At 41.2% G+C, this 9,680-nt stretch overlaps 2 protein-coding genes across 2 annotated transcripts in view; one reads left to right on the top strand and one right to left on the bottom strand.

Moving 5' to 3' along the window:
- The window catches only part of LOC104284423 (zinc finger and BTB domain-containing protein 8A-like), a 2,669-nt gene extending 2,413 nt beyond the window's left edge, over positions 1-256 (top strand). Inside the window, exon 4 of the mRNA XM_009882757.1 lies at positions 1-256. This exon is cut by the window's left edge and continues 74 nt beyond it. Within this exon, the coding sequence (XP_009881059.1) occupies positions 1-256 (256 nt within the window).
- Positions 257-3,636: 3,380 nt separating this feature from the next.
- On the bottom strand, positions 3,637-7,863 carry ZBTB8OS (zinc finger and BTB domain containing 8 opposite strand). Its single transcript, XM_009882759.1, has 7 exons — positions 7,776-7,863; positions 6,346-6,370; positions 5,638-5,759; positions 5,308-5,390; positions 4,864-4,916; positions 4,567-4,603; positions 3,637-3,857 (listed from the first exon to the last, which is right to left on the bottom strand). The coding sequence occupies exons 1-7, from the start codon at positions 7,861-7,863 to the stop codon at positions 3,771-3,773; spliced, it is 495 nt and encodes a 164-aa protein (XP_009881061.1). The 3' UTR covers positions 3,637-3,770.
- Positions 7,864-9,680: the final 1,817 nt, after the last annotated feature.

A 9,680-nucleotide genomic window follows, 5' to 3' on the forward strand; every position in this document is an offset into this window, starting at 1 on the left:
GCAGGAAACAAGACGCTACAGACTGTGCCATAAGTGTCTAGCAGAAGCTAATTTTGACAGCATCCCTGACGATTTAGGTGCAGAACATTCTCCTGTCTCATCCACGGGAAACAAACGTTCCAAATGGGCTTTGGAGGAGGAACAAAAATCAGATGAAGAGACGATGGAGGAGGAACCGTATAATTTGGTTGTCCGACATGTTAATGATGATGTTCCAGATGAGGTAGATGAAAAGGTGAAGCCAAATCTTAGGTAGATATATTTGTGTATTTGTTACTGTTGTATTCAAGATTAAATTACTTGTGTCCTACCAACTATTGATCGTTTATTACTTTTATTATAATTAAATAATGCTGAAATTCTATTATGAGAAGCAAAACATGGACTACAAGTTGTTTTATACTTACAGACATGCAACAGTGTAACTACTTCTAAATATCGACCTGACAGTACTTATTATCCAGAAACTATTTAGAAGAATTGGTTTGTATTTCAAAAACTTGCTCAGAGCTCTGGTTCATAATGAAAGCATAAACCAATTTATAGTCCTAGAAAGATTCTATACAATATAGATTTTTAAAAAACAAATATTGATAATTTGATTTGAAAAAGTACTAAAGTAAACAGCTAGGAAATGTAAAACACATTTTTGTTGACGCTGTAATTAACATGTATATACACTTCAGAAACTTCATAAGAAAGGAGAAAACAACTGGAATTCTTTCTGCTGAAGAACCTATTTACAAGAGCTTTGTTTTCTGAGTGATCTTACCGATTCTTGTATTTGAGAAAAGCATGATTAGTTTTAAAGAATACACACAGCCATACAGAGTAGAATAATGAACAGAGCATCTCTAGTGCACTTGGATAATATGAGTTTGCCTTTTCAGATATGCAGTGGTTTTGTACTGTGAATTTTAGAGAAAGAAACACTAACGTGGTTCCAAGCAAATAAAGCGCAATCACTGAAAGTAGTTGTCAGGCTTTTTCCATTTTTTTTTTCAGGACTGGTGCAAGATTTGCTTAAACTCCTGTCTATCTTATGCTAAGATAATAAAGAGGGCAAGTCTTTCTAATTTCAGTGGGACATTTGTGACTTAGACCACTTTACAAAGGCTTCCCTGCTCATATAAATTTAGGATGTTTAACAGCTGCTTGACAGTCAGCATAAAAGCATTTGTGTATAAGGACAATCTCCTTTAGCGTTCAAGCAACCTTTGTAATTCTGGCATCTTTTCAGCTTCTTTAGTAATCACATTTTTTTCCCAGTTATTTGGGTCAGAGAACTCCACACTAAAGAAACCGAAAATGCTCACTTCTAAAATGATTTAAAAAAAAAAAATCTCAGAATGTATAGAAGAAACATTCAGACTGAGAGCAGATAATGGCATTCCCAGTAGGTACTCTTGATAAAGAGCCACTGTTTGGTCTCATGTCTCATTTTATGCTATGTTTCCTTTCCTGTTAGCAGAATCTGTAGCTTGAGGTTACTGCCAAGCAAGCAAAAATTCCCTGTAGAGAATTGAGAACAGCTATATTGATTCACCTCAAGGTTCTCCCTGTTGCCAATAGTTGCCATTAAGAGATACCTAGGGAAAAGCGGGAACAGGGCAAGCCTAGAGAGCTCGCTCAACTGACAGCAAGAAAAGAAGGGTTTGCAGTTTAAGCACGTTTTTGAATTAACCACTTTCAGGTAGTTAATTGTCTCAGCGGGCGCCAGCTCAGTGAAAGACTACAGCCAGCCACAGGGCTCCTGTAACGCACTGGGAGAACGGGACTTCCAGTAAACACCCTGCTAGCTGAAACCTGTCACTCCCACAGCTCTGGAAATGGAACAAGGTGAATTCAAGGCCTGTTTTATACTAAGTACTTAATAAATATTGAAAAAAAAAAAAAGAAAAAAGATGACTAACACTTACTTAGTTAATGCCAAATGTTTTTCTAGCAAGTTCCTGTGACCATTTCTAAAAGCAGGGCACTTTACTGTGTTACTACATCCTGTGACTGCCGGCGCATGCAGGGCACCTCGGCACTTCTACAAAGTTAAAAATTACGTAAATTTCTCTTGTCCCATTTTAGAGGGCTGAGCAAAAGGCCAGAGCCACCGCCACCGCCCCTCAGCGCCGGCGCCCAACTCCTCCTCAGGCTCTGAGGAGAACAAAGCCACCTCAACTCGACGCCTGATTGGCTAATCCCAGTCGCCTCACCTAGCCAGCCAATGAGGGGTCCAAGCCGATGGCCCTCACCTGTGGGGGGCTGCAGCGGTTCGCCGTGCCGACGGGAGGCCCGGAGCCGTTCATGTCAGCCAGGCCTCACTCTTCCTCCACAGCGCCGCCGTGTCCGGCCTGTCACAGCAGTGGGGATGTGCTGGAGCCCTGGGGCTCCTCCTGAGGAGGGGAGAAAAACCCAGTGTGTAAAATCATCCTTTCTTTTGTCCCATCAAATAGATGTATCGTCATTCTTACAAAAAAAGTCTGCTCACCTTAGCAGAGAACAAAGCACACGTGTAATTTATTGGTGTTAAAAAGCCACTGGCCAAAATTATTCACACACAAATCTGTTAAATCTTTCAGTCCAAGTTTTATTTCAGTGTGGAAGCGGTCTCAAAAAAAATATCGAAAGGGATTTCATCCCTCAAATATTCACAAGGTGGAAATAAAAACAGATCTATTTAAGATGACTTTACAACAAAATCAAGATGAGACAGCACCTCCAGAGGCGAGGTGCTTGTAGCATTTACAATTAAAAAAAAGCACGTCAGGCCATTGCCGCCATCGCTGACGCACTGTGCCCCTCACGGTCAACGGCAGGTAACGTGCATTCACTGTCCTGTCAGCTAAAAACACACTTCTGATTATTTTTTTTGATTAATTTGGGTTCAGTGAACTGAAGTCCATAACCCTTTGACATGAAAGGATTGTCTGCGTTGTCCTTTCTAAAGGAAGAAATGGAAACGGATTCAAATCTGCTTTTTAAACGAGAATCAGCTTTGGCAAGATACAGTTGGGAGTGAACCCGCAGAGTCTGGTGCATCCCTTTCTCTGGCACAGCAAAGCTCGCTCTTAGAGTGATAATAAGTGCTGTTAGGATTCCATCTACATGATCACATGCTTTATGATTTCACGTGGAAGTTTATTTACAGCAATTCAGCACCACCTGCTGGCATGACTGTTGTTGTTGTTGTTTTTTAAAGTAGTCCAGGTGGTTTGGTTTTGTTTTTTTTTTTTTTTTAATTGGTATACTTTTTTAGGTGTTCTTTGAACAGCTAGACATTTTTCTACATTAAATCCAACCCACTGCAGATATTTTGGACCTTTTACACAATATGGAGGAGGGATGCCACCTCAGAATTAGAACACTTAAATCTACACATGATATCATGTAGATGAACATTATCTCCTGCCACCCTACGGAAAGATAGTATTTTAGCTAGCAGCTCCACTACTTTCTCTATTTAGTTCATACAGCACCTAACACACATTATCAGCCTTAAAAATGGACTACCAGCGTTCCTGAGAGACTTTCAACCCCTACAACTCCCTTCTTCTCAACACCCCCAAACCCCAACTAGTTCTTTGTTTCTTGCCGTGCAGGTATTTCTCTGTCTCACCATCTTCAAGTCAAAACACAGGCTGACATTCCCCACAATCCCTCTCTTCAATTTATGACTTGAATTGGCCAATTCCTTAGTTACTTCCACAGGGATTACAGTTTTCAAGGGACTTTTGCCAGCCAATGACAAGTATCCACTCGACCACACTTTTCTTGCTTTAAATATCAATGATGACAAAGACTTCTGGCTTTTCGTCTTCACAGATCTGCATTGCTGAGTAAGTTATGGCTTTGACCTCTGTACCCTAGAGAGAAAAAGACACAAAAGCATGAATTTTCTAAATGACACCCTTCCTAGCAGTTCATGATAATACACAGTATTGACCACCCTCTACAAATGCTATCCAGTTTAATAGTTTTTCTCCACAAAAAGCTGTGACTGCATTTGTTCATATGAATAAGAAAGTTGGCGTACTAATGGCAAGGACTTGGCCAGGCCAAATAGTGAATAAGTAACTCCTCCTTTACTGTATTGCCTCTCGAATACTACAAATTCCTCCTCTTACCTCTGACAGAACACCAACATTTGCTATACTAATACTGACACAGCTGAAGAGCTGGTGTGGAGATAATGATTTGCTTCTTGTGATTCCTTCGGGGAGGAGGGGAAGAAGCAAAAACTGACCAGGCAAAAAGTCTTAGTAATAGTCTGAAGACCAAACCAATGCACGCATTCTGAATATAGATTGGTTTACTGTGTTATCAGCGTGACAAAAAAGGAAGCCAACTGTTGAGTTTTGCTAGTGCTGAGGAAGCATCAGATGCTCAAAGGTTTCAGGAATGCATTCACAAAAAACAGCCAGAAAGTGAAATCTTCAGTTTAGTGCCTGTTATACCATTCAGATGTGTTTATACTCAGATCTCTTGAGAACTCAGAGGTCTGATTTAAAAGACACCACCCCTCCCCATCCTACCCCTGGAAAGTAAAAGATGTACAGATGATCCACTGCCTACCTGAGGGTGTTTGGGTAGAGAGAACTCTTCTCCCCACCTTTAAAAGCAAAAAGAAGAGAGGTGGTTGAACTTTTGCTAGTATTTATCAAATGTTATAACTTGTTTCAATGATGAGCATAGGACAGCACGACTTTCATTTAAAGTCTCAGAGGAAGAAAAAGCAGCCCACAATCCACTTTTTAGAAAAGCGTCAGTGAACTCCAGCACATCAATGGTATTTCAGAATGGTGACTCTGAAGGCAATATGTGCTGTTTTCAGTAAAGATACTAATTACTCAACCGACCATTTACGCTCACCCAATTGATCTTATTTTGAATTGCATTCGGTCAATGTAAAGCACTTTCACCTCCTGCAGAGAAAGCGAGAGAAGAAATATGTCAGTAACATCCACTTTCAGGCAGAAAATCCCATTTACGAGGGTTATATTCCACTGTTGAGATGGAATCTAAAACCAGAGAATCTGAGCAGCCTCAAAGAGATGTGCTGCTACTTGGAACACGAATGCAGCAGAGCTGCCCCGACCATGTAATAGCAGCTAATAATTGTTTTTTGTGGTAACAAAGCTTAACAATTTGTTTCTCAAGTCTTTCTGCCCTGGTATTTTCAATTCTCTGTGTGTTGTGCTTAAGTGATCTGTTGTGTCCCTTTTTTTCCCCTAAAGTAACGTTGTATTCAGAGCTGGTGTTATCAGAGAACAGCCTCAACCTACAAATGGCAAAAGATCAAAACAGAACACTTACCCTGGGTATAAAGAACTCATTAGCACTGAATTTATACAGCCACTCATCCAAGAAGTGGAAAAGAAGAGACAACATGTCATGTCCTGCATGGTTGAAGCAGAGAAGATAGTCGGTTTATTGTCACAGCAAGAACACCCAAATGTTTTTAAAGAGTATGTCAAATGTACTGCTTCTGCACTATTAGAAGATTGAGATTAGTCATGCTTAATTAGTTTTTAATTAACTGCAAGAAAACTACATCTAAAGGTTCAAAATTTTGGTACCCTTCTCCCTTAGGGTTCATGTAGTTCCCATATAAAAAGTCCACACAGCCTTTCCACGCAGCCTTACCTTCTGCCTCTACCTCTACTGTATCCACAGGTTCCACGGTCTCTGTATCTGTCATGTAGCCAAACATAGCCATGACACACTGCTCAAACGCTTCTTCTAAAGTATCACCCCAGGCATGTAGCCTAGAAAGGCATGGGATAATTTACCAGATCGTAACAAAAAAAAAAAAAAAAAAAAAGTAATATTCAGGTGAGAAATCAGAACACAAGAATTAATGCAGAGGAAGTGAATGAACAAAAATACTTGCTTTTCTATACCTATCGCCTATGCATTTGGGCAGATTACAAGACATTTTCCTTTTTGCGGTTTGTGAGAAGATTTCTTGGGAGAATATGGAAAATAAACATTTTACCAGACAAGAAAGCTCTTTCCTAAGATGGCTAATTGATGTCTATAAAAGTGAACTACTCAGAAGAAATTTAGTTTAAATTGAAGAGATTAAAAGGAGATTTCAGAAGACATTTCCAAATAACAGAGCCTTAATCCGAAGCCCCACAGGAATATTACAATAGAAAAGAAACCAAACGTGATTCTGTGCTCTCCCAAGAGCAGAAATAAAATTGGCCATCAAAAAACCCAATGCGTGACATTTCATAGTTCCCTCAGGTGTACATCTGCAACCAGTCTTCGACAGGTATTCCAGATTTATAGCAGTGTAAGAAAAAAATCAATTTGTCATATTGAGAAATCCCAGCTGCCCATACTCACTGCACATCTGCTGTGTGATCCAAATCTGAGGGGGAAGGAAAAAGAAAAGGCATGACATCACCAAACATACTTTAAAAGTGAGGGTTAAAATAAAGGAAATCAGGTGTTGTTATAACAAGAACTTTCTGCTTTCATTTTCAGATGTGAAAGAGTGATAATCTATTTTCCAGTTTATTAGAAAAAGTTAGCACGGGTGGAATCTTGGATTATTTCTGCCAAGCAGAAAAACAGTGTTTCATATAATTATGTCAGTGCTCTACATGTACAGCACTGTGCGCAAGGTACGGTGGTTGTAACGCAACAGGCTTCTACAAGTTAACTGCAATAAAGAACCTTTAACCAGGAGTGAAGAGTTTTTGCTGAAGTCTGCAGGACGGAAAATTATTCATGCAGAAGATGATATTTGCAAATATTTCCAGCTCTGTGAACAAATATACCTGTCCACACCCAGAAACACTCATTATGCAAAAAGGAGAACTCTAAAAAAAGTATGTAATACAAAATAGAAAGCAATCTTCGCTAATAAGGTAGGATTAGCATCCCAAGCATGTATCAAGTTTTACGTGATCATCATTTATATTAATTTACAAGAACAGGAGAAATGCAAAATTATACCAGGTTGCCAGGAACAGAGCTAACTTGGGATGTAAAATAAATACCACACCATGATCACTCTAACTAAAAGATTGTTCTGATGCTGTTTAGATCGTTCACACACTATTAATGGATTCTCAACAACAGTCTCTAAAGCAAACAAATTCCAATGGATGTAAAAGAAGAATAAAACCTCTTCCAGTTATGGAAACAGCGTGACTATGGTAATATGTCACCGTATTTCTGCACTGCAGAAATCTGAATGCATCCTAAAAATATATATTCTAACAGAGTAATAGACACTGTCCCTCCAGACACCGCTGAAATAGAAGACAGTCAGACACTGAATGGTCTCCTGTGCACGCCTTAAGCTAGCCCTTGGGCTGCCACCCACTTGTTTGACATGTTCTTAGAAGACATTCCAGGCGTGGGGAAAGGGAGAGATAATGATCTTTAAGTAGTTCATGTAGGAGAAAAAAAAACCCTCACAGAAGACCAACACACTCTTGAATATCATTTCCTGTATAAGAAAGGTGGAAAAACATACTGCCTTCCTAAGAAATAGCTTGAAAGGGGAAAGTTTTCAAGGTGAGATCATGGTTTCTTTAGCACCCATAACAAGAGAGGCATTTATCTGTGATAAAGAAAATTGTAGATACATCTCTATTAATTCAACTACAGATGCATCGCACAGTCTAAACACACCCGATACTGGCATATTAAGAAACCCCACACATGTTTAAAAAGCATATCCTGCCATCTTCCTTCCCCTTCCTCCCTCTCCCGATTGCACTGTCACACATACGCTGCGTCAGGAGAGAGTTAAAATTACTCACATTCGTATTTCTTATTGAGCGGTGGGTATTTGGCTTTGATAGCCTTCTGCTCCTCCGTCAGGTTGTAGTCCCTCTCATCGGCTGCCATCGCTGCCGGGTTTGAGCAACACTCACTCACTTCCTGGTGGTGGGAAACATGGCCACTTCCGCCAGCGTGTCAACCCTGCCAGGCGTCCCGTGGGATGCTGTGCTGGAAAAGGGAGAATTGCCTCTCAGGTCGTTTTTTTTTTTTTTCACTTGATAACAGTTTGGTAACAGTTGTAGCACCGCACGCACAGCACCCGAGCGAGCGGCAGCTTCTGCAGCAGGAGCCCGGCGAGCTCCGCTTTGCAGAGTCATCCGATCCCGTCATTATCCCCAACCCCGGTACCTGCAGCTGTCACCACCAAATTCTCCCGTCTCACATTCTCCTGGGTGCTATTTGGGGTAGGATGGAGGGGACAACCCTTGGGGACGAGCCGGGGCTTTTCCTGCTGCTTCCAGGAGCCGGGGCCGGTGGGATGGGCGGGAGGATGCTCTCACCTCCCGGCCACGCCGCTGAGCTCATGTCTCGTCATCCCCCAAGGAATGAAAGCAGGGTAACAGTTGTAGACAGGCTCAGGTATTTAAGACATGATATTAAATGCAGGTCATTGAAGTTGTTTGCTATCAAAACTGTCACTGGGAGATGGGGGAAGTTCAGAGTTCAGTCCTATGCCATTTGCCTCATAGGAGTTATGTTCAGCCAGCAAAGCCAAGGGATGACAGAAAGTATGGAATTTGGCCTATTCTGGGAGGAACCACGTTTTTTCCTCATTGTCGTGTACACAGCAAACCATTTGATTCACCCTCAAATAGTAAAATACTGTAATAATGAAAAATATGGTACATTACACAGAAAGCTGAAAAATGTGCGTTGCCTCCAAACCCCAAGATGTGACGGGAAGGAAAATCTGCAGCCTTACATACATTTTTTTCTTTAGGGGGAAAGGAAAAATAAATCTTGTTTTCTCTTAGGACACAGACTGCATTTAAGGCATCCTAGAAACACGTGCATGGCAAGTTTCACCTGTCACACAAGTGCAGAGGTTTTCCTATGTTTCTTTTCTTGCAGAATGTGTCTTTTTTAAAATGTATTTTTCAAGCAAGATACTTTATTTCAAGTATCAAATCCCTATTTAAAAGTCTGATTCTCAGACCAGATCTCAGTAGTTGCTCAGTTTCATACAAGCTTTCATTTGTGAATCTAACAGATACAAACTGGAGATACTGATTAACTTCAGGCCAATTAATTTTCCTCAGACTAGAACTCCTCAAATTTCCAGATATAACCGTTCTCTTTCTTAATATTTTCGTGTATTAAAAGATTTATGCATAGCTGAGGCCAAGAAATCCATAAACAAATGACAGATTTATAGATGGCATGTAACATCATCAAGACTACTTTTAAACAGGAGTGGTTCTTACTCCGAGGCTTAGAAACAGGCTACATGGGATTTCCAGTTTCTATTTTCAGGTAAGCATCTAGGGATGTCGCAAAGAGAAGTCTGAAATTGAGAGGCCACTGCTCCTCTGAGGGAATGAACCCAAATGAACACCCAGATGAATTTTGATTTTACACCTGTTAAGCCTTGACCGTGGATGGTCAGATCCGCGGCTGATCACACCAGGTCACTCGCAGCAGGCCCATCAGAACCAGCCACATACCAAGCAGGGTTCACCGCCGCACTGAATGAGGGGAAAAAGGGAAGTTATTAGTGATAATCACCAATTAATAACCCACGAGCAAGCTGAGGATACTCCGAAGGTTTCTGGGCAACCCTGTGAGGAGGGAGGGCCGGGAGGGCCCGGTCTCGGCCCCACACACGCACCAGTCTGGTCCAGCCGGGTCCCGACACGGCCTGCCCACGGCTGTAGAGACGGGAC

Source organism: Charadrius vociferus, unplaced genomic scaffold (genome assembly GCF_000708025.1).
Source record: "Charadrius vociferus isolate BGI_N301 unplaced genomic scaffold, ASM70802v2 scaffold783, whole genome shotgun sequence".
Lineage (NCBI taxonomy): Eukaryota > Metazoa > Chordata > Aves > Charadriiformes > Charadriidae > Charadrius > Charadrius vociferus.

What these genes read in the sequence shown, in the direction of transcription:
- ZBTB8OS (XM_009882759.1), bottom strand. Translation starts at nt 7,863, where the DNA reads ATGGCAGCCGATGAGAGGGACTACAACCTGACGGAGGAGCAGAAGGCT. An exon ending in GCTCAATAAGAAATACGAAT is followed by an intron (nt 6,371 to 7,775) that starts GTGAGTAATTTT and finishes CTTCCCCCTCAG; the next exon opens with ATTTGGATCACACAGCAGAT. An exon ending in TTCAAAATAAGATCAATTGG is followed by an intron (nt 4,604 to 4,863) that starts GTGAGCGTAAAT and finishes TTGCTTTTAAAG; the next exon opens with GTGGGGAGAAGAGTTCTCTC.